The 24,822-nt window shown below is 42.3% G+C and overlaps 1 protein-coding gene across 5 annotated transcripts in view; it reads left to right on the top strand.

The window, feature by feature from the left end:
- The window catches only part of PBX1 (PBX homeobox 1), a 345,739-nt gene continuing 321,524 nt past the window's right edge, over nt 608-24,822 (top strand). For 2 of the 5 annotated variants that reach the window (XM_005655372.3, XM_003355078.4), the window contains exons 1-2: nt 662-1,624; nt 4,767-4,840. In XM_005655372.3, coding sequence (XP_005655429.1) covers nt 1,434-1,624; nt 4,767-4,840 — 265 coding nt within the window. In that variant the 5' untranslated portion in view covers nt 662-1,433. Of the gene's footprint in view, nt 1,625-4,766; nt 4,841-24,822 lie in introns of all 5 variants that reach the window. The other 3 variants (XM_013988079.2, XM_001927886.6, XM_005655374.3) reach the window with 3 other exon arrangements.

Here is a 24,822-nt window from a genome sequence, read left to right as displayed (position 1 = left end):
TATTAATCTTTTCTCCCTCAGTATTATTGTTTCATATCCATAATTTAGCTTGCATGCAACAAAAATGTCACAGTTCAACATTACTTTGAACTCTGTTGTGTTTTTTTAAAATCTATTTTTATATTTGCTATTTATTATATGTTATTGAACATTATATTAACAGTTCAGTTGTGTTTCCTAAGAACTTCGTGCTGACAGACTTTCGCTCTCAAGTTTCCCTGAGGTCTAACGACTTAAAAGGATCAAGTTTTAAACGGCAAGGTTACAGCAAAAGAAAAACGTGGGTAGGAGGGGGAGATCCACACCGTCAGCGTTCTTTCCCATTAATTTTATACGTTTGCATTTAAGTGGAGCCACGTTTTCCTCAAGGACGGACTCTAAGTGAGACAAGCAAGAAAAGTGGGCACCAACTAATTGAGCTGGTGCTACGGTATCATTGCACCTTTAAGGACTGGAGACTTGGTATTAGCTCGGCCTCCTTCCCGGCCCACCTCTGAACTCTGATTGACAGGCCGCCGGGCGAGGAGGAGCCGAAGGAGGCCGAGGAGGAGGCGCAGGGAGGAAAGTAGGGGGAGGTGGGGACCGTCTTTTCTCTGATGACCAATCAGAAAGAGGGGGCGGGGCTCATGGTGCCCTCCTCCCTCCTTCCCTCCCCCGCCTCACGGCTTCCCCGCCCCCTCCCCTCTTTCCTCTGCCCCCTCCCCTCTCCTCCTTCTCGTCCTCCTCCTTCTCCTCCTCCTCCTCCTCTCAGGCTGTGGTTTTTCTGTGTATGTTTCTGGAGTCCTGAGCCTGAGCTAAACAAAAGCAGGAGGCTGACGGGGCTGCTGGAGTTTGCAGAGACACGGAGGAGGAGAGAGCCTGTGCTCTGCCTGCCGCCGCGGCTGGGGGAGATCTGGCTTTTGCAACAGCCCACCCCCTTTGAGATCACTCTGGCCCGGAGTGGGGGTGGGGGGCAGCGGGGGGTGGGGGGGAAAGTTTGCATTGCAATCCCCCTGCCTTCCTCTCCTTTCTCCCGATCAATGCATATTTGCAAAAGGATTAAGCCACAGATTTAAGCGCCTGGAGCCCATTTCTGCCTTGCAAAGGAGACCGGACTGAAAAACCAAAAGCCAGCTCTGATTTCTTTTCGTCAAGTGGGAAGGTGGTTTATTTTTCTTGCTTTTTGGAGTCAACACCCTTCCCCACCAGCCCTTATCCCCACCCTCACCCCGCAACCCCTTCACGCCCCCCTCCCCCTCCCCACTCCCCATCCTCCCACCATCCTCTAAAGAGGCAAAGGGATTTTTTTTTCTTTTGGTCTTCTTTTTTCCCGTTCCCTGTTTATCCTGAAAAGGATCTGAAGACAGCTTGAAGGATAAAAAGCCTTGGTGCTTCCCAGGAGCCGAGCCGAGGAGCAGAAGAGGAAGAGCCGGGGGCTGCCGTTGCCTTTGGAGATGGACGAGCAGCCCAGGCTGATGCATTCCCATGCTGGGGTCGGGATGGCCGGACACCCCGGCCTGTCCCAGCACTTGCAGGATGGGGCCGGAGGGACCGAGGGGGAGGGCGGGAGGAAGCAGGACATTGGAGACATTTTACAGCAAATTATGACCATCACAGACCAGAGTTTGGATGAGGCGCAGGCCAGGTGAGATGGAGGCTTTTCTTTTCCTTTCTTGGGGTTTTTTGTTTTTCTCCCTCTCGCTGGGGGAAACAATGGGAACCGAATCACCACAGCGCTTTCTTTTTAAATGTTATTTCTTTGCCCATTTTGACGAGCAACTGTATGGCGGAGGAGTAAAAATTGGAGGAGCGTTGTTATCGAAAGTGTAATCTCCCATGCCGTGATGTGTGTATATATATATATATATATTTATATATATAGTGTATGTATGTATGTGTGTGTGTGTGTGTGAATATAGAGGTATTCCTATATAGCCATACAAACACTCAAGCACGCCAAAAAATACTGGCAACTGATCCAAAAGCGGCCCTCGGCACTTTTTACTGCTTTAAAAAAGTATCCAGAGAGAGCAGAATTGTCAAGTTTTGAAGAGCATTCCATGCCTTCTTGTTGAGGGACTCCGTAACATTACAAAATAAAATGTCCCAAGAACACTTTATTTGCAAATTTAGTTGACTCCTTACCTAAATCAGAGACTTTGAATTTTCTTTCTTGACGTACTCCTCCAAAATTATTTTTTCTTTCCCCCTTTCTCTCCCTATTAAAAACAAAAAAAAAAAAAAAAAGAAAAGAAAAAGCAGGGTAATTCTTTGTCAGTAGTTGTCAGTCCTCCAGAAAATATTTTACATTCATTTAATTCCGTTTCAGAAAAAGCTGATGTAAAGAAGAGAAAATTTTGCTTCTAAACATATTTGTTAGGTTTAGGAGGCTTAGATATGTAGTGTAACTTTATTGTCTCTTAATTTGAGTCGGTTTACTAACCTTCCGTGGTATGGTCCTTTAAAAAGAGGTGGGGGGAGAAAATCCAGCATGCTCTTTTTCCCATGCTTTCAGGACCACTTAGATGCCACTAAAATAGAAATGAAGGCAAGTGTGCATTTTCTGTATTTCAATCCTATAGGACAGAAAGATCTTCATTAAGGAAACATAATAAAGAAGCTGTGTAGCTTCTCAACTTAATCCACTGCCAGGTATATAGTTCTCCCCTGTAGGATTTTACAGTAAATTCTCTTTCAAAATAAAACATGAACTAAATGGCAACCCACTAACTGCTTGCCTGAGGTCGATCTGGAGAGGAAGAATTTTTAAAAATCTAATGACCACATATGTCATTACAATTACCCAGCTTTGTTAAATAGGAATTTGAGTTGAGAAAATGAGAAGAAGCAGTAAAAAGCATGGATGTTATGAATTACACTCTTATTTTAGCTGTAAGCACATGCAACATGTAAACTCAAAAGTCTTGAGGTTTATAGGTGCTGGAAAACTTGGAAAGGTTCAAAGACTGGAACTATTCTCAATTTTTTTTAAAGAGGGGAAAGTTTTCAAAAATTAATTGGTGCTCTTTTTGAATTTTATTATCTGGAGAAAAGCTAATAGGTATGGTAAGTGGAAGATTTCCCACTGGCAATCTCTTTTGGATTTGGAACAGATTTCTCCATTACATTGTTCCAGAAAAATAAACTCAGACATACCAATAAACTGCTTTAATAACAAGTTTGTACAGCCGAAGGGGCTGTAAGACTGGAAAGTCACCACTTTTCTAATGTTTAGTCCCTGTTCCTTTTTGTACAACTGGGGACAGCCTTGGCTTGGCGGGTTCCCCCTTAATGGCCTAGATGTTGAGAGAGATCAGACACAATTTTGGTGTAGGGAAATTTTCTCTTCTCCTTCTATAGCCCCATTAATGTTCTGTGGCAATGCAATATTTCTGTAAAGCCCTGTGGATTTTTTGTTGTTGTTATTTGTTTTTGCACTTAGTCTTTTATATAAGAAAACAATTAATGAAAACTCTTAAAAGGCCTAGAAAGATGTCTTGATACATTGAAGTCTTTTTTACCTTTTTTCTCACCCCTCATGAGAACTAAACACTAAGCTTTTCTTTTTGGTTTAACAATGTAACTCATCAAATACTTTGACCAGGTTTTTCCTTTTCTTGGTCACATCTTCATAATGTACATTTATTATCTCATAGTGAGCCATTAATAGTTTAGACACAATGAGTATGTTTATTTTGAGACTCTAGAATTTTGAGCTTATTACTCCTTTGCTGTACAGTATACAGAGTATGCTTCTGGTTTCTGTTCCTGAGAACGTGTGTCTATTTTTTAACTTTCAAAGGGGTTTAAAAACAATTGCATGTGTCTTGAGTGCCAGAGGTTTCCATTTATCTTTACACATTAATTTTAGTTAGTAAACAGAATTCCCTTAACTAATAGCTGATATGATCAGCATTTTGTTTCCAAAACAACATCTTCTGCTAAGTGCTTCCAGAGTAAAATGAAGGAAAAGGTATTGTTTTGTTCCTCAAGTGCATTCTGAATACAAATACACATAAGAACCAGGTAAATCACTAATCTTAAAGGCAGAATTGTATTTATTTTTTCCCCATTGGGTGCAAGGTCCTAATTGTAAATAATTGAATTTCAACACCTGCAAATAAGCAGTGTGTGCACAAGAGGCATAATGTGAACACAGAGAAATGAATTTATTCCCCATATGGGTATGTTTGCCCCCTGGCAATGCATTTCCATACTCTTTAACTTGGGGACTGAAATTTTATAAATTGACAGTTCTACTCAGAAGACCTTTCAAGCATCTTGTGTTTATGAGAATACAGGGGCATCTGCGGAATGAATTCGAACACATGGATGAATTAAATTTGAAAACACACACACAGACCGAGAAGCAGACAGCTCCTAGGCTGTGGTGGTTGCATAGATTATACAAAACTGTTAACCCATGCGTTTGGCTTTGCCGTATTCATTGCCCTGGATAGGATTATTGGTGTTAAGAATTCCACTTTGATTACACTAGTTATGAAAAAGACAAAAAAACAAAAAGCCAAAACTCTTCCTAAATGGGCACAATTGAGGTTAGTTCTGTTCTGTAGTTAAATCCCTACTCTCTCCCTGCTAATTAACATTATTTCTTTTTCGATGGTGGGACCCTGTATATTAAGTCATAAAACAGTTGAAGCATGCCACAGAGTTATACTTGGTATATAATTTTGGCTAAATGTTCAAATTTTTCCCCCCTCTGCATTATCAGCAGTTTGATCTTGAAAGTCCACCTAAGCTATTATGTTGTTGTTTCTTTCTTGCAGAAAACATGCTTTAAACTGCCACAGAATGAAGCCTGCCTTGTTTAATGTCTTGTGTGAAATCAAAGAAAAAACAGGTAGGAATGAGATTCCAACATTTAAGCATTTTCTTTGGCCAGTTGACTCACTTAACCAGCAATCACTGACCCATTATTGAAATATTAAAATTTCAGAATGGAAGTACACTCAAAATTGATCGCATATTCCAATAGCAAGTCCTCCCAGCCCTGCTTCCTGTAAAAGAAAGCACCAAGTTTCTTTGACAGTTATTATCAGGCATTACGGTTTTATTTGCCTTAATTCTATTCCTGGCCTCTTGGAAATTGAGGCTAAAATAGAGGTTCTGAAGGGAGATGTGTAGAATGATGTGACTTTGAGGGAAAAATATGAAAGTAAAAGTCCATTTGCCGAAGGAATATATTTTGGCCCATCTTTTAAAACACTCATTTTTTTTTTTTGGAGTTGGGCAGAGGGGGACTAAACTGTTGAAAGTTACCTTTGCTTTTTTTTTTTTTTTTTTTCCCGTGTAATTACACGAAGCAGCAGACTAGAGATTCTGGACAAAGTGTTGTCAAATACCTTTGTGGAGCGAGTTTACACAACATCAGGTTATCGATATTTGAGTGCCCTGTGATTTTATAGCCGGGAGAATCGCTGGGTTTAGGAGAATTGAATGCCCTGAGATCACTCATTCTGTTGTTTTTCTACTTTCTATACCTCATATCATGGACTAACACACTTATAACACATCTCAGGGGGGCATTTAAATTTTAAAGCAACAATTAAAAAATAGCAGTCATCAATCAGAGGTGTTCTTAAACAACAGATGCTCTGGGAAGGACATTTAGCCACATCCTCTTGTTTGTTTATTTTAATCCTTAATTTTTCCGAAGTGGGTGCATCTCTCCCTAGTAAAAAAAAGAAAGAGTTGAGAAGGCAATCTGAAACCAGGGCATAAAGATGAGGAACGAAGGGGTGGTTATATAAAGCGGGAGCTTCTGCTGGCCTCTGACTTGCTTGCTCGCTCGCTTTAGAGCTGTGCAAAGTACCTGACATCCTATTTATTTATTTATTTTTTACAACAAGGAGAGTAACAGTCAATAATTCATATCTCAACCATATAAGCAAGGGCATGACATGAATGAAAGTGACAATAAATATGATTGCATGCCCGGTTGATATACATTGATAGTTACACATAAAAAAAAGGTGGGGGGGGTTGGTGAGGGCACACAGGGTGGCTTTCTTGTTGAGAGCTCTCTGTGTTTCTCTTTTAAAAATAGTTTCAAGATGTGACCGTTGATCGAATATGTAATTACTTGGGTCTCGAAATGTATGTAAAATTAGTAAGCAGCTCCTTTGTTGAATGTTGTTTGTGTGGAGCATAACCATCCTAGACAAAGCACCTGAGCAGTGATGTTCAGGTCTTTAAGGCTTCCTAGTTGCCTTGCCAAAGCCTAACCTTATTGCCAGGCCATTAATGGCATTATTTTTAGTGGTGAGACACCTTTTAAGAAATGTATAGATTGTGCTAGAAATATCAAGAGGGCTTTTTCAGTTTGTCACACTTTTTTAGTGTTTTTTTTTTTTTTTTTTCCTCTTAGCCTGGAGCAGGAAACCTATGTGTGTATATATTTCTTTCTCTTCTTTTATTTTTTTTCTTCCTTTTCATTTTCTTTTTCCTCTGATGCTTATTTACTTGGGATATTGGGTTTGTTGAAATATGTTGCTAATGGAGTATGCGTTGCCGCTGATCTTGCCTCAGAAAATATAGAATCAAGCTATAAAGGCATATTTGATAATCCAGGCCAGAGAAAGACTCTATGTTTAAGACACTTTATTAGATTTTTATTGAAAGGAAGCCCATTAGGGCATTTAAGTGTATATTGTGGCCAAAGTGTTTAATTCTAGTCTTCTAATTAAAACCTACTGAGGCCGTAGATCAAAGTGGGTGAGTGTAAATAGAGATTTGGCTCTGGTGTGAGTTCAAGAGTTTGCTCCTTTTATGAATATTGGCTAAAACTACGGTGATAAGAAGCAGTTGTGAAAATAACACTTTCAAAGTATAATTTATTGTTGGCTTATATATTTTGTTTTTAACATTTTCTGTTATTTAATGATGTTACTGTTTGGTGATTTTTAAAAGTCTAAATTAAGGTTTTGTGTGTTATCTCTCAAATAACATATTTTAAATAATAGTTTATTGAATACTATACACCAAAAATAAGGAGCACTGACCCTGTGTTAAGAGGGAGATAACACAAACACACGGAGTTTGGGGTTAAGAGGGCACCCATGGGTGAAAGTTAAAAAAAGAAAAAGAAAAAAAAAAAAGCCTTTCTTCTTATTCTTCTACTTGTGTGTTGGAAGGATTAAAGGGAGGGAAGAAACCTCTCCTGCAATGTTGAGTGTTTCATGTTATAGGTAGGAGACAACTGCTGTGTGTTGAAAAGAACTCTGATTCTAAGGCACGATTACTTACTTCCTTACTCAAGACCAGCCTAACCCTCCTTGGAGGAGCCAGTCTGTCTTCCATGGGGTTGATGTGTGGGAGACGCTTAAAGTATCTGTTCAGTTTCAGGAGCTCTTTTCCCCCCTCCTTGATACAGAGCTAGTAAAAAGATGGCTTGGAGGATCACTTCGCATACATGCCTTCATTGTTTGGGGTCTTTTCCTATTGTTACTTTTAAGCCCCTCACATTTAATGAGTGTTTTGGAGCTTCCCTCTCAGGCATTGTGGAGGTGACTTGATTTAGGGTGGGCTCTGTTTGTTTGTTTGTATTCTCACCGGGAGTTCACACGGTGGGCTCACCTAGGTCTTTGCAAAGAAGGCAGGACCCCCGAGAGGAACGGTGATTGCATTCATTTGCCACTTTTGCTTTTTTGTTTCTGTTAATGACTTGAGTTGGGAAACAGGTAAGGAAACTAGCTAAGATTGCCTTACTAACCTTTTGAAACTTTAAAGAAACACACCCATCTAACACCCAAAGTAGGCAGAGCTGTCTAGATTACAGTTGATTGATAGGTATTTAAGTCAGAAATTACTGTGAGGGTATTCAGGGAAAAAAAAAAAAAAAAAAAGAACCCATGTGCCTTCCTGTTGAGAACATAGGTAAGTTTTTGTTTTGATACCTTTTTGCTTTTTTTTTGTTTTTAATAAATGCTGAAAAGAAAGAATGCCCGCAAAATTTTCAGGCAGCAGATCTCAAACAACAGCAAGAAAAGCCCTGTCAAAACCTCCAGCAACTATATTTCAGAAGTGGCTTTTATCTCCTTGTTCCTTCTGGGAACATAGAGATTCAAACAGAGTTTTAGACCATTTAATATCTCATTTTCTTTTGTTTCTTAAGAACCATTCCTTGTCTTCTGACATATTAGCAATAGGCTGGGTGTGCATATGTGTTGAGGTGGTGGTCGTGGGGCAGATAGGATGGAAGAGGAGAAAGAAAACTCGGAACATACTGCATCTCTTAAAAAGAACTCACTGATATTTTTCAACGTTTCCTGATTTAAAAAAAATTCTGTGTCAGAAATCATGCCGGTTTTAAAATGAGGAAAACACCCGAAAAATATTGGGTGCCATTTACTAGGAATATTTATAGGTGGTAATGAATAGCTGTAATTGTTGTGAATAGTTTTTAATTTTAGAACATAATAGCTATATATGGCACTTTTCAGCCAATTTTCTTCTGTGCATTATCTGCACTGAAGTTAAATCAAATCACTGAAGGAGGTTAAAAAAATTATTTTTTTGCTTTCTTAACACTCTTTTGTTCTCTCTTTTTTTTCCTCTGTGTTCAATTAACACCCCCATCACAGACTGTAGTTTTTTTTTTTTTTCCTTAAGTCTACTACTGTATTTCACTTGTGACACCCTTCGTTATTATTCCTGGCTGCCGCTTTTTAATATAGCAGTTACATTATGGGACTTATGCTCTTTTTATAGCATTCGAGAATAATATATATGTGTGTGCACGCACGTGTGTGTTTGTGTGTTTGTCTCCGTAGGTGGAAGGGACACCATGGAAGGAAGGTGTGTGTTTCAGGGAGGTATTTCTGATGCTATTAGGTCTTGAGCAAAGAGCAGGAGTGAAATAACCTCAGACAATTTAGAGCGGCCTCTGATCAGATTCCTTTGGGGGTTGACGTGGCCAGAGTGACTTTTCATAGAAGTTTGTCTGCGGCAGGCAAATGCAACAACTTTTTCTTGCTGATGAGGGAATTCAAGTACTTGATTTTTTTTTCTTTTCTTTTCTTCTTCTTTCTTTTTTTTTTTTTTTTTGGTGGAAGGGAAGGGGCTGAGAGAAAAGGGGAGCAAATGAAGGAGAGTTACTTGATTCAATTTGACTTGAACCTATTTTTCAGGCATAGCGGTGTGTTAGGCAGAAGTCAGGTGATCCGACTCTGTACTGTTGATTATAATCTGGATAGAATCAATCGAATCAATAGACCTATAATACTATGACTCTGTGTGAGACACAACATGAGCTTATTTATGATGAGAGGGTCCCTCTTCTCCAGTCACTTTTGTGTCATCCCCTTTAGGAGCGACTTGGACTGATTCTGGCGCCTGAGAGTTGGGGAGGAGGGTGCAAAGAGCAGCTTGGATCAGACCCACCAGAGTGAGGTCTTTGGAAATTCGCTGTCATTTTTTCTAACAGTACCATGTCTATGAGGACTGGGAATAAGAAAGATTTGAGTGAAACTGAGGAAGCTGGAAGAGGATTTATGAAAAGGGAAATGCAGGAGGAACTTGTGACCTAGGCACAGTGGGGTGCTGGGACCTGGGAGGAGTGAGGATGTAGGTCCCTGGGCTGCTGGCAGGCTTCACTCTGCAGGGAGGGAGGCCATTGCCTGCTGGTATATCTAGCTCACTGCTGGTGCCAGGCCTCTTGCACAGGCCTTTGCCCCTCTATTCTGCTGACATTCATAAGCTCTTGGTTGTTGTTGGCAATGTTACAAAATTTACCCCCAAATAGGCAAACAATCCCAAACCCAGATATTGGACGTATTTAAATAGGAAAGCATTTTAATTTAAAGCATAACCCTAGCTTATTTTGAGACATAGTTTATATGCATGCCTGAGGAAAATTTAGGCTTAACTTTGGTTTCAAACCTCTGTTTGATGGATGCTATTATGATTGGTAATTGGTATGGTGATTCTAAGTATCCTCTATACTTTTTTAAAATTAATTCACCTTAAGATGCTATATGATTGAGGTAGTGTCCCAGAGGCAGCTCCAAAAGACATCCGTATGTGCCTGGGAACATCCTGTTCATTTGCATGGCCATTTTAGTTGGTGTTTAGAGGAATACAGTAATTCTGGCTTCACTGCTGCCCCTTACTGGAGATGGTGTGGCGAGGTTTAAAGAATGTAGCAATTGATAACTAAAATAAGCAGAGGATTAATGAATTGTTTGCACAGTGCTTTGAGCTCCCTGGGCAATACAGATAAGAGATGCTGTATTTTCTGTAGTAAATTATCTCAAGACCCATATCCTGTTACATTTCATAGGATGTCATTGTGTTAACTCTTCCTAGGAGTCAGTACTTAAGTAGTGAGGAAGATGGTTGAATCTTTTGCCTCATCTGCATCTTAGTGATGTCACTTCTCACAACTTGGCAGACTGATTTCCAGAATTAAAAAAAAAAAAATTGGTGGTATAGCCTGTTATAGGATTATCAAACTTATCTTCCTTCATGGCAGAGTAAGGTCAACAGTGACTTCCTAGAAGGTCTTCTTAGCTCTGACAGCTCTGTTTCAATCTCTCAATTATTGGTAGAAATTAAGATGGCAATGAGTGCAGAAATCCATCCTGTTTTGGTTTAGGTCATGGTTTCAACTACATCTCCCACTGACACTCTGTCATTAAGTGGATCCTGGGATGGGTCTCTCATACCTGTACTAGTTCTGGACATAACCACCAAGTAGTTATAAGAAGACAGGCAAATAGCTGAAATACTTTTAGGAGAAACTATAAATGTAGTGGTTAGAGATTTGGTCTCTGAAGCTAGACTCCTGGGTTTGTAGTCCAGATCGCCTCTATTTTTTTTTTTTTTTTTAAAGCTGTGTGACTTACTTCAATTTACTAAACCTCTCTGTGCCTCATTTTTTCTCACCTATTAAAGATAAAAATGGTAGCTATCTCAGATGGTTGTTCTGAGGATTAAATGAGGTTATATATGTAAATTACAGTGCCTGGCATGGAGTAAACAGTCCATAACTGTTATATTTTATTATTTCTGGCCCTGTTTTCTTATATGAAAAAGAGAGGCTTGTACCAGATGGTCCCTAAAGACCAAGCCAATTCCAAGATTCTGATTCTATGCTGAAAGGAGAAAAATAGTGCTGAATTTAAGATTTGTTTTCTTATGTTTTTCTTGCCTTTCTTTTAAAGTGAGAATGAGTTATATCTGGCCAAAAGGCTGGACTAGGCCTAGCTTGGAAGAAGAGGGAGGAAAAAGAATAAGAGCAAAAACAAAGGTTTTTAATTATCTACAAACCAGACGACCACCACCTGAAAAGCTGAATGCTGTATATTAGTGATGGCATTTTCTTAGCATCAGCAGCTGGAGATATTATGTAACCATAGTTAAAAACATTTTCTCTTTGAAAACACATTGGCCCATCCATTCAACTCAGAAAGTTTCAAAGCAGAAAGAGTAACATAAAGTGAGTTTAGGGCATCCTGACCTCTTCCTGTCTTCCTCCTGTGTTCCTCCTTTAGGGAAAAAGTTATCTTTGTCATAATGACAACCTTGATACATAGAAGATTTATTCGTTTTATTCTTTTTTTTTAATAGCTTTCTCGAGATATATTTCCTATGCCCAGAAATTCACCTGTTTAAAGTGTATAGTTCAGTAGTTTTAGTATGTTCACGAAATTGTGCAACCATCATGACAGCCTAAATTTAGAATTTGTTTTTTGCTTTTAAATTTGGAATATTTTTATCACCCCCCCCAAAAAAAAACCCTGTACTCATTACCAGTCAGTTCATATTTCTCCCTTTCTCTAGCCCCTAATATCTAAGCTCTGTATGGATTTGTCTATTCTAGACATTTCTCATAAGTGGAATTATAATATATGGTTTATTGCTAGTGTCTTTCACTTAGCATAATGTTTTTAAGGTTGACTGTGCTATAGCATGTACTGATACTTCATTCTTTTTATAGCCAAGTAATATTCCATTGTATGGATGTACCACATTTTGTTTATCCATGGATCAGTTGATGGGCATTTAGCTTGTTTTCATATGTTGTTGCTGCTGTGAACATTTACGTAAAAGCTTTGGGTGGACGTGTTTTTATTTCTCTGGATATAGATCTAGGGGTGGAATTGCTGGATTATATGGTAACTTTATGCTTAGAATTTGAGGAACTGTCACTGTTTTCCAGAGTAGATATAGTAAGTGTATTCTTAAGTTTTATTGTAAAGGACACTAAATTTGTTTTTCAGCACTCTCAGCATTCCATTTTTTGGCCTTTTTCTTCAGTCACTGGTCTTTCTTCTCCATGTTTAGGGACTTACTGTAGTTTTTGTCTTCCTTGATCAATACCTACTCTAAGAAAAAAATATTTTAATACATTATTTGACTTGAAGTGTGCATGATCAGGAATTATGTGAAACCTCTCCCAGAGCTATTTGTATTTTAAAGTGGGGGGGGGGGAGCAAGTCAAAGGAATGTTGGAATTTCAGGTGTCAGGTTCTAGAAGAAGAAGACCTTTGCCAAAAAAGATCAGCAATTTTTTGAAAAGCAATCTGGTATGATAGAACATGGTCTCTGAGGCAAACCAATCTGGATTCAAATCCTCACTTGTGTAACGTCTGTAAGCTGATTTAACAGAGATTCAGTTTCCTCATCTGTATAGTTAATGCAATGTAGGGTTGCAAGTGTGCACAATAAATGGCAATTATTATTTCTCCCAAAACCACATGGCAAAGTCTCCTTAGTTTGACCTTGTCTGTGCAGGTTGGGTTTTTCTACCAGTACTGGCCAGGAGTTTTAGAGACTCTCTGAGATGTTTCCAGACTCTGCTTTTAAATGCTTTAAATGGTTTTCTATATGAGAAGGGGGGATTAAAATGTCTGGGGCAAAAAGCTCAGCAGAAGGTACCCCAGTACACCTGCACTTTCGTCCTTCAATCCTAGAGTTCTAGGAAGAGAATCCCAGAGAACAGTGCTGTGTAGTGAACATGTGTCATTCTAAATTTAATGTTTTAAGTTTTCTAGTAGCCCATTGGGAAAAAAAAGTAAAAAGAAAGGTGAACATAATTTTAATTATGCATTTTATTTAAATCCAGATATATCTAAAATATTTCAACATGGCGGCAACATAAAAATTGTTAATGAGATATTTGGCTTTTTTTTGTACTACGGCTTTGAAATCTATTGTATATTTTACATCCATTGGGGTTAGTCCTCCGTGTTGGACAGCATGGCCGTAGAATGATTGTCCTGCAGAAACCTTTGTTTTGTTCTTTTTTTGGCATAATTTTCACACTCTAAGGAAGATGCATGGTTGTTCCCTACTCACACTTGATCTGGTAGTTCTTCCGCAGTTGAAATTGGTTCCTGATAAATAGCCATGTTCTGGAATAAAGCATATCTAAGGCCTCTCTCTCTAGCAGGGCAGAGCCTGCTTCTGGGAGTTAGGATGAAGTGGTACCCTTTTACTTCCTCCTGTTTTTTTAGCTTCTTTCCCTAACTCCTTGTTTTATGGTTTGTTTCCTTATCCTTAACAAAATCTGAAATGTTCCCCACAATAGAATGGGTAGGTGGAAGCAGCCACCTTGTTTTGTTCCACTAGAACACAATGGAACAGGTACAGAGAATTCCAAGCTGAGACAAAAGTTTGCTGGACACTGAGTCAAGAGTTCTAAGGCCTAAGGCTGCCTACCTCCAACCTACTATGTTATTTTGAGAATGCCATTTAACCCCTTAGTCTCAGGTTTCTACATCCTGGAATGGGCCATTCGAAGGAGCCACTAATCTGATGCCACATTTCATGGATCATGAGTCCCAGCATGGTCCCCGCCAAGGCCTGGATACATAGTGCAGAGGGCAGGTGGAGCATTTAGGAAAGAAAATTCTTTTTTCATTGTTATGGCATTTCTAATTTATCCTATGACACTTTATATCTTTTCTAGACAGTCACGTAAAACTGGTTATGGTAGTGGTAAAGCTATCTCCATCAATCAAGTCGAGTTGGAGAAGGCAAACTGGAAGGAACAAATATTAGTGGATTTTCTTTTTAATTGAAGCATTCAGCATCACATTTACAAGGCCAGCTGGAGGCCAGTCCCAGTTTAATCCACCTTGTTGTCTCCATGACTGAATGCAAATAATGTTTCTTTTGCATCCTATCTACTTGTAGCTGTTGGTTTCTAGACTGAAAACTGCTTTTGGAAAACACAGCGATTTGTGGTAGCAGGCTGGGAGGTCCAGTATACCTTTGCACATTCATATGGTGCAGCCCAGGTAGTTAGGAAACTTAGGCTTGATTTTTCACTTTAGAATTGTGGACAGTTGCTTGTTTATTGTGCCTTCCACTGAAATACTAAAATAATGTGTGTTTCCCACCCTACCTGTGAGTAGGGCTTCTTGAAACTTAAAGTGAGAATTTTTTAAGACAGGTTAAGAAAGTGTGGTTCAGTAAGTGTTAAAGTTCTGTTTGTCCTGCTCTGAGACGGGGTTGAATCTGCTTGTAGGTCAAAGGAATAAATTTACTTAGTGGCCCGTGCTGATAGGGCTTAGAGAGAGCAGTCAGTCATTTTTCCCGAGGGCATCAGGTGATTTGAGCCCAAGTGTTGTCATTGCAAGAGAATACTCCTTGGTAAACCCTTCTTAATAGGATCGAAAGTTTGCATTTATCTTTTGCCCCAACAAAGAAACCCCTCTCAGAGCCCCTGACGTTTGAGCCCAGGCTGTCCATTCTGAAGGGCTCTCTGTGGATATCGGGGTAGACGTTAATTCCTCTCTACAGAGTTGCATGCCAGGACTCTAGGACTGTGCACCCTGCTTATGTTAATAAACATCTAAAAACCAAGCGTGAGCAACACATGCGCAGCTTTCCTTAGTGTGGCCCCCTTACCAGGGTGCTTGTAATCCCTTACCCCTTGCAAAGGAAATGTGTGGGTGGGTGCTGGTGGGTGGCGATGCTGCGCACAATACCAAGTATAAAGGCGGGAGGAGAAGTAACTGCACCGTGTGAGAAACATGTTAATAAAGCAGCTTCGTCCTGAGGCCAAAGGGGAAAGGAAACAACAGCAACAAAACCCCTAGAGAGAGCGTGTTTGCTTAGATCAGGTGGAAAAGAGAAATCGGAGCCTTCGAGAAGGAGTTTAAGGGGCTGCATCTCAAAATAAAACTTTGGGAACTTAGGAAAACGCTAAGAAACCCTGGAGGAACCAGGGTGGCAAGTCACATGGCCCAGTTCTGAACCGAGAGGCCCGTTTCAGGCTGCGAGCTGGGCCTGGATAGACGGGGCCTGGATAGACGGGCGCCTGGGTCTTGCTGCAGCAACCCGCACAATTAGCCTTTCGGAGGAGGGGACTCTGCGGGCCGCGAAGCCCCCTTGCAAATTGCTGACCTCACCACGGGGCTGATGCTGATGCATGGACCGGCGTAGCGATGCTGAGGAGCGCCCGAGCGCCCGCGGGCTCCGCGTCCCCCGCCTGGCCCGGGCCTCCTCTGCGCCCGGCTGGGCTGCGCGCCCTGGGCGAGACGTTGCCCCGCGCAGAGCCGGCCTGGAGCCCCCGAACCTCTGGCGAAGGCCATCCACTGGGGAAGCTGAGTCCCCTCCCCACTCTTCCCCTCCCTCAAAGTTGGGCTTGGTTGTATTTTCCCTCCCCTTTGGCTCCCAGGCTCCCGCCCTCCCCAGCCACCTCTTCTCCCTGGCTACCCTCCCTCTCTAGTCCCCTAGAGGGGGGATAAGAAAGGACCCTTGCCCCCACTCCCCCCCAAGGGGAAAGCGCTGGCGGGAGCCATCCTTCCTTTATTGAACACCTATCGGTCTGGGCTTGGATACTCACAACCACAGCAGTCAGTTTCAAGTGAGGAGCAAGGGTGAGAGCCGTCTGTCCTCAGGGAGCCAGGCGCAGGGTTTTTGCCCGCATGCTGCATTTTCGGTATGCAAAGTGGCCGTGCAGTGCAGACATTGGCGGTGGTGGTTTTGCATACAGAAGTGAAATCCAGAAGGCAGCGTGTGAGCACGTGGGTGAGTGTGTGCCCGTTCACAGGCACACATCTTCATTTGCAGCTCCTTGCTCAGTTGGCTCTGTGCTGTTTCCTGTCTTTTCACTAAATATTCCAGTTGATGCTTTATGATATTGAAATGAATCAAATAGCATAATCGGAAGTTACTGCAGAAACCCTCCCATCTTCTCTTCCCTCTTATAGGGAGCACATCATCTTCCCCTGGGGAGATTTTTAACCCAAAGAACCTTGATGTACTTTTTTTGCGGGGGGGGGGGCATATAATCTATTCAGCCTTGATGTGCTTTAAACAGCACAGATATTTGTTTTCCTTAAGCTTGGTGTGATTTCTTTAACACTTGAGAGAGGTTGGGGGCCTTATACCCAGTGTTTTATATGGTGGCTCATCTTGTCTCAAAGGCCTCACAGGGCCTTGAGCTGTCTTCTTTTTGCAGGAGGCTTCTGAAAATAAAGAGTTGATTTTGCTAGCTTGGCCCCCTGCAACCTATACACACACGTAGTTGCCTCCCCTCCCCCATCTAATCTGCTGGAGCCAAGGCAGGAAGGGGCTGTCAACATGCTCAGGCCTAAACCATATTACTTTATTTTTCTTCTTAGAAAGTTATACTAGGAAAGATGTTCTTGATGTGTGATTATTATTCTTAAATGGAGTCTGGTGCTTTCCTATCATTGCTCTGTTATAGCCTCCCAAGGGCAACCACCAAGTCCTATAATAGACCCTCCAGAAACTTTCTGTTGAATGAATGTGGGAAAGCTTAGAAGTCAGCGAGGTTGAATTCCCTCATTACTTCAAAAATCTATGAATTAATTCTCTCTATAAATTTCCACCAGCCCAGTCAGTCTCTGATCCACCAGCTGAAGAATGAGGCCCGTTATTAATTTCACAGGAAGCGTTTCTCATCCCAGTGACTCTGGGAGAGAGGATGGAAGGGGTATTATATAGGTTGAGAGTTCACATGTTGCTTGTGACTGTTACAGATGTTATGGCTAAAATATAAGAGTAGTAATACACCAGCAGTGGGGCTAATAAAGAATGAACGTAATTGCTTTCCTCTGTTCCTGGTTTGGACACTACTACCGCCTACTCATTTGCCACACTCTTTTCCCTTTTTAGGTTTTTCAGGCTGGGATATCTTGGTAACCACAACTGAGGACTAACTTCCTAGGTGCTTATACTAAGAAGCAGACCTTCCTAGTAGCTTCCATTTGGTCTTAAGTATGCAGAGATTGGTTGTCTGGTCAAGACCCCACTAGAACCTGTCTTCTCACTTCTGGTGACTTATGTCACCTTCTGATGTTGGCCTTCGTACCTAGGGGTCACAGAAGCTTGATTATTTTTAAGTAAGTTTGGCCAGTTTTTGTTTGTTTGTTTTTAGGACTGAGAATGTGGAATATGGAAGTTCCCAGGCTAGGGGTCGAATGGGGCCTACACCACAGCTCACAGCAATGCTGGATCCTTAACCCACTGAGCAAGGCCAGGGATCAAACCTGCATCCTCATGCATACTAGTTGGGTTCATTACTGCTAAGCCATGATGGGAACTCCCTGACCAAATATTCTTGAATGCCATCATTTCTAAAGATGTTGGGCACAACTCTTGTGTCCCCCAAGTTGAAAGATGAAAAAAGTTAACGCTTTCTCGTCTTGCTTGGATTTAGGTTTTTTTGCACCAATTAGACATCTCATTTTAGACCTTTTGGAGGGCATGATGAAATTGCAGCGTTTGTATTCTGTGTTGGCCCAGGTGTTGCTTTAGCAAATATTTATGACACCTCTCTATATGAGGCATGAAGGACACTGAGGATGACAAATGAGCCAGTGGTGGCTCTGAACCCTCAAGGAGCTTACAGCCTTGAGGCTCCAATGAGGGGCTGGAGTCATGGTCATGATCTTTGTAAATTTCTAACATAGGCAGCTGACTTGCTCCCAGAGCCCCATGCCCAAGCTCTCTGTTCCTTAGGACCAGAAATGTGGCTGAGAAGGTCCTTCTGACCCAAAGTTCATGAGCCTGCAGGGTGATCGGCCTGGCAGAATTCTGCTTTCTTTCATTCAGAGGGTGCTGCTTTTTACTTAGGCAGCCTGAGAGGTGTTCTGTGTCTGAGTCCTTGCATAGCTTGGCCTTCTTGGCTTTCCATGAAAAACGGCAACTGCTTTCCTTTCTTTTGTTTCACTCTCTTTTGTTCCCTTCCTCCCCTCCACTGGGGCCTCCCACGCACCCTCAACTCGCTATTTGCCCAACTTGTGACCTGAGACCACATGGCATTTCCCTGGGATGGCTGGAATTTACCGCCCGCCGACGAGGCATCTGTGACATTTGCTCACCTGGGCGGCTTAAGCTCTGTGGTCCGCGTGGAGGGACGGCGGAGGGGAAGTGTGAAATTTACTTCTGTGCGCCAGAGTTCTTGCCAGCAGGGAGACAAACAAGGATGCTTTTGAGAGGCTGGCATTAATTTTTAGCCGGGTCCACATATATAGTTATATATATATTCATACACACATTTATTATGTATTCAATAAAGGCATGTAGACAATTTGCACATTATCTGTCATTCTCCAGTCATTATTTTAACAAATTAAATTTTCATGGTTAGCTTCCTCTTTCACATGCATACCCTCCCCCTGCACAGCTCCCATCTTTCTTCTTCCCCCCTCCTGCTGGTAGAAGACACTGGGTTCACTTAATGCTCTTTGGGGCCTTGTGCCATTAGACCTCCTGTCTCCTTAAGGCTTCTGAGACTCCTGCGGATGGCTTTCGTACTGTGGCTGGCCCTGCCGTTCTGCTGGGAAGGAAATAGCTGCTTGTCTCTTTGGATCAAACTGGTCTAGGAGCTTGTTCAATCCAGTTACTGGGACAGGCCAGCCCTGGAGGCTTCTCCGGCTCTTGGAACACGCAGACGCACAGTCTGTCTGTCCTGGCTGTCAGCCGAGGAAGAAGGGAGGCAGGCAGTGTAGATGGTTAAGCTGTTACTTTATACTCCTGTTTACCCTGTCCAAGTGATTTGAAAGGAAGAGTGCTCTGGGCCCTGGTCTGGGAGAAAGAGGGGTGGTGCGTCGTCTTAGTATGAAGCTGAACAGAAAATGACAGTGGAAATGATGCCCTTTTTTCCCTCTGGAGTGGGGAATTCTTTGGTCCACAGGTGGTAATAGGTAATGCATAGAGCAGTTACAACACGTAGAGCTGTTCTTATTGCCCCAGTTTTTAAGATGAGGAAACTGAGAGTTTAATGAACTTGCCTAAAGTCACACAGCCCATGAGAGGATGTGTTGGGACACGCTTGACTCAGGAAGTTCTACTAAATGTAGATTTTTTTTTTCCCTACAAACATACTCATTCCTATTGAGTGACAGCCCTTCAGCTTGTGATTGTTCCCAGAAAATCCCATGGAATCCTACTCGGTTGTCCAAATAACAAATCTTTTGGCTCTGCCCACTTATGGTCCTGTGTCTCAGGTACATGAACTTAATTATGTCTTGGCTGTGGTTGGCTGTAAAACGTAAGTAAAAAGAGATAAGTCCAAAATTCTCCTTGAGTCTGTTTTCCTGATTTGTGTTCGGCCCCTGCCTGTCTGTTTTTTAGAAATCTACCTGATTTCTTTCAGGCAGTGAGCATGACTTATTTTCATAGGTGGTCTAAAGCTTGATTGCCCCTCTGTTTTTTGTGTGGCTTTTAACTCAATGAATTTTAGTGTATTTTTAGTTGTAGTGGTCATCACAACCCAGTTTCACAACATTTCCATCCCAAACCCCCAGCCCATCGCTGCCCTCCCGCCCCAATCTGTCTCCTTTGGTAACCATAAATTTTTCAAAGCCTCTGAGTCGGTATCTGTTCTGCAAACATCATTGTATCCTTGTGCCCCTCTGTTTTTTACATATGTATTCCTTTTCTGGTTCCCTCTCAGAAGCCTGGAGCATAAAGCTGGGGGCACCGTGCCTTGTTCTTGCATGCCCTTCCTGGTCCTGTCGTCCTTCTGTCACACTTCCGTGTGTGGTTACTCTGTGGCCTGGGGCGCTTAGATGGTTATAAATGGCGTGGATGGAAACTTCCTTGGTGAGACAAGATAGAGTCTCATCTGCCCAGTTGCAGAGCTGCCCTTGTCAGAATGGCAGGTTGAGCAGCCCCTGTCTTTGATGAGTGGGTTTCTCAGCCTAGAGGAGGGGACAGCTGACTTCCTAGGAGCGGGGTGGCCCAGAGGGCAGCCTGGTGTTAAGGACCTGGTGGAGATGAAGTCCAGGAGTGGGCTTGGACGGTGATGGTGCAGTGTCTGTTATCTTCACATCACCTCAGGGGGTAGGAGGGAAAAAAAAAGAATTTATGGTATCCCATGTTTAATTATATAACAGTATAATCCTGGGAAGACCTTAGTAAAGAAAATTTGTACAAGAAATTATATTTCCCCAGCTCAGTGTCTGTTATAACCCCTCCCCCATGTTTCTATATATATTTTTTCCTGTCATTTTTCTTATGGCTGTATGAATGTTCCATTTCTTGGAGATGATTGTATACTCAGGGGTGAAATTCTCTTCTGTTTATCAACAAAACCTGTTTTATGTCTTATTTATTTATCTATAGCCTATCTCATTTCAAAGAGCAATTCGAGCAGCTTACCAAAAGGTACAAGCAAAACGAAGAGATTTGCTAAAGACATGAGGAAATTAGAAGCGAAGATTAAGGTAGAAAATAAAGTGCAAGGGAATGTTATTAGCATGTAAAATTTTGCTTGTTTGTTTTTTGCTTTTTAGGGGCCATACCTGTGGCATATGGACGTTCCCAGGCTAGGGGATGAATCAGAGCGACAGTTGCTGGCATTCGCCACAGCCATAGCCACGCAGGATCCGAACCACGTCTGCAACTTAAACCACAGTTCATAGCAACGCCGGATCCTTAACACACTGAGTGAGGCCGGGGATTGTACCCGCAACCTCATGTTCCTAGTTGGACTCATTTCCGCTGCACCAGGACGGGAACTCCCAGCATGTGAGGTTTCATGCATAAGATTGTTTCTTATTGTGGCCTACCCAATCCTTTTGCTAGTAAGAACTTCCCAACTCTTTGGATCAAACTAGGCTTAGGACCTTGTTCAATCCAGATCCTATAAAGGTGAGTTGCAGATTTGACTCTCTTCCTCCATGGTAGCAAAAGCAAAAAGGATCAGTTTCAAATTCAAAGCATTTAGAATTGAAAGTGAATTAGTTGTTGGCCGTATCCAAAATTTCTCCCATAGTTCCCAACTAGATGCTAAATGATATGATAGATGGCTGTCCCATCATATGAACATGATATTTTATATTTTACTGTAGCCCTTTATATGCAGTGTCCCCATAGCATTCACCAGATATTACTGGCTTACATTCTGATGCCCTCATTAGAATAATGAATTTCTGGAAAATAATGTTGAGGACTTGGATGCCCAGCATGTATTTAGTAAATACCCAGTTAATATTTTTTGAATTGAAATGTTTTATCCAGAAAGGAGGAAAATCCATTAATTAGCATTTAGTGAGTATTGCTACCAAAAAGAGGGATCAAAAGTCCCTGCCCTCGAGGAGTTTATGGTCCATGGGCACAGATACATCTTAATAGATACCTCAGACTCTACTTGGTAAGTGCTATATTATCGAGGCACGAACATTTTATCTTTTTGTGAAATGAGGTAGAAGATTGCTTAAAACACACTCTCAATGCAGGTGTCAGCTCCCTTTGGAGTTTGGGATTTGGGTCCTTAAGCCTAGGAGGGAATGGAAAAAAACAGAAATGTTGAAGTCTTCGGAGTGAGGAGAGAGGCCTTTGTTTTGCAGATTTGCATTTTCACTTCCTTTCTCTTTTAGGGGGAAGAGTGCTATTCCTAGGCTAACTAACCCAGCCTCTCTGGCTGGCCCCCAGCTCGCTGAGATGCAGGGATGGTGGGGCCTGAGGGAGGTAGGGAGGGGGGCCTCTCTCTTGGCCTTTTCCTAACCTGACCTGGCAACCTCAGTAGGAGACTCTGGATCCTTTTCCCACTGCCCATGAGAGTGATGTCTGCCACTACTGTTCCTGTTATGGCTTGTAGAGAATACTGGGTCCTAAGGCCAGGAGGAATGAACAATTCTGGGACATCCTTATAAAGGGTGAAAAGAGAGAGGAGTTCCCATTGTGGCTCAGTGGAAACCAGCTAGTATCCATATGAGTGTGGGTTCGATCCCTGGCCTTAGTGGGTTAAGGATCCAGCGTTGTGAGCTGTGGTGTAGGTCGCAGCTGAGGCTCAGATCCCTCATTGCTGTGGCAGTGGCTGTGGTGTAGGCTGTGGCTGTGGCCAGCAGCTGTAGCTCTGATTTGACCTCTAGCCTGGGAACTTCCATATGCTGCACCTGTGGCCCTAAAAATCAAAAAAGCAAGCAAACAAACAAACAAAACAAAACAAAAAAAAAGAGAAAAGAGCAAATAACTGCCACATCTGGTTTTCCCCCAGTTTTGTTCATTTTCATTAACTCATTACTATACTAATCAGAGAATATTTTTATTTCCCTTTCTCCCTCTTGTCCTTTCTTCTTTCCTTTCATTTAAAAACATTTATCTGGGACTGACTTCTAAGTGAGGCACAATGAGAAATGCAAGATAGGACTTTGTCCTCAAATTGCTTACTATTGGGAGAAAAAAAAGAGAGAGAGAGAGAGCGAGCAGGGCAGCCATTGATCAGGGACTTAGAGTTGTGCTACCCAAATGTAGCACAGCCTTTAACCCTCAGTATGCTCTCAAAATGTTTCCAGAAAGATGATTATAGTTTTCTCTGAGACTGGAAGGTTCTTCTCCCTCCAGATGGTAAACTCCTAGTGCTCCATGCTTTCTTCATCTCTGCTTTCTAGCTCAGAGCTTAGTGTTTATGTGATGCTCAATAAGTATTAGTTGATGGAAGGAAGGAAAAAAGGAGTCAAGGTAATTCATCCAAATTTGAATTGAACTTACTTCTATTTTCAGAGTGCGTATCTTTTTTTTTTTTTTTTTTTTTTTTTTTGTCTTTAGGGGCACACCCTCAGCATATACAAGTTCCCGGGATTGGGGTTGAATTGGAGCTGTAGCTGCCGGCCTACGTCACAGCCTTAGCAACAAGGGATCCAAGCCGTGTCTGTGACCTACACCACAGCTCACGGCAATGCTGGATCCTTAACCCACTGAGTGAGGTCAGGGATCAAAACCACCTTCTCATGGACACTAGTCGGGTTTGTTACTGCTGAATTCCCCAGGCTGCATAGCTTAAGAAATTATTTCCAAATTGCTCCTCTCTGCTGTGAGCATCCTAGTTTCTGAACCTTATGTGTGTGCTTCCATGACGTGTCCAAGAGAAAAAGGAGACAGGATGGAAATCGCTCTTAGATCTATTGAATCACTAGTGAATTGCTCCAAACCCAGTGCTCAGAGAGAAAGAGGTTTCTGGTTAGAATCAACCGGTTACTGAATGGGGGAGAGTTCTTGAGTGGCTCCCCTGCGTCTCAGCTTTATGAGTTATGACCATGGATTTGGGGTTAGGAAGGGTCTCAGGGTATCTTGGGGAGGGAAAGAGGGCAGGGAAGAGTGTGCACGAGAGGACACGTGAGAACCGTGTAAAGACTGGTGATAATCAGATTTAGGAGCTGGCTAGACACAACCTTCCAGTGGGAAAGGCGGAGGTGGGAGGGGCAGCTGCTTTCACTACTCTGTGGCTCAGATTCCTTCCTTTTATTCCCATCCTCAAGTTGTCCTGTCGTTTCCTAACTACCCAGCCTCTTCTTTTCTTTTCCCTGCCCCCAAAGGTATGCCAGCTTTCTTTTCCCTGCCCCCAAAGGTATGCCAGCTTTCTTTTCGACTTTTTGCCGTTTCCCTTCCATCAGATCATTTGGGATGTTGAAAGAGCACTCCTCCAGTAAATAATAATCAGAATCATAATAGTAATAACTACAAATAAACCCAAGAAGTTGAAAGCGAGAATTTGTTTTTGTTTTTTGGTTGCACCTGCAGCAGGCATATGGAAGTTCCCAGGCAGGCATATGGAAGTTCCCAGGCCCAGGTGCAAATCCCAGCTGCAACTTTGACAACACCAGATCCTTAACCCACTGCACTGGTCTGGGGATCGAAATCAGCGGTGACCCTAGCTGCTTGCAGAGACAACGCCAGATCCTTAACTCACAGTACCACGGCGGGGACTCTAAAAGTGGGATTTTTTAAAATGTGAAAGCAGTTGTCAACCCTGAGGCAGGGGAATAAGTCATTGAATGAGAAGCTCTCTGGGCACCCTCTGCACTTCTCCCCTCACCCCTCCCTGTGTGAGCACGTGTAATTTAAACCTGTCTTTGGGGAGGAGTAAAGGAAGAAGTGCCCCCGCCCTCCTCCCACCAATTCCCTCCGTGCGTGAGCATTCCTAGTTGGAGTCTGTGATGTCTCAAACTGGGCTGTCACTATTCAGGGTTACTCCCTGGGGATATCCTTCCCCTGTCCCAGTGCAGTTCACATGTTTCCGAGTAAAGAGTAACAAGCTCATTTTCCCTACAGTTTTCCTCCTCGTGAGCCCCTATTTCACCCAGGATCCTGCCTTTGCTTTTCTGGGTTTGCTATTTAAGCTTCTCCTGGGGGACATGGGGGTGTTTGTCTTAGATCAAGAATCTCACTCACTTTGAGGAAGACTGTAGGTCTTTGATGATCAGTATATTTAAATAAAAATGTTCCGAAAACTTCCTTTGGCTTGGTTTGGAGACCATTAGAACCAGTTCCTTTGGTTCTTTTTTGTGCCTCTTCCATTCTCTTTCTTGGCAGAACTGCTGTGTACTTAAAGCTTCTTAGTTAAGCTCTTCTCACCCAAAATTGGGCGTCTTGGCAGCTAATATCAATGGATGT

The sequence above is a fragment of the Sus scrofa genome, chromosome 4 (assembly GCF_000003025.6).
Source record: "Sus scrofa isolate TJ Tabasco breed Duroc chromosome 4, Sscrofa11.1, whole genome shotgun sequence".
NCBI classification, from domain to species: domain Eukaryota; kingdom Metazoa; phylum Chordata; class Mammalia; order Artiodactyla; family Suidae; genus Sus; species Sus scrofa.
This window is presented reverse-complemented; position numbering and strand designations above follow the sequence as displayed.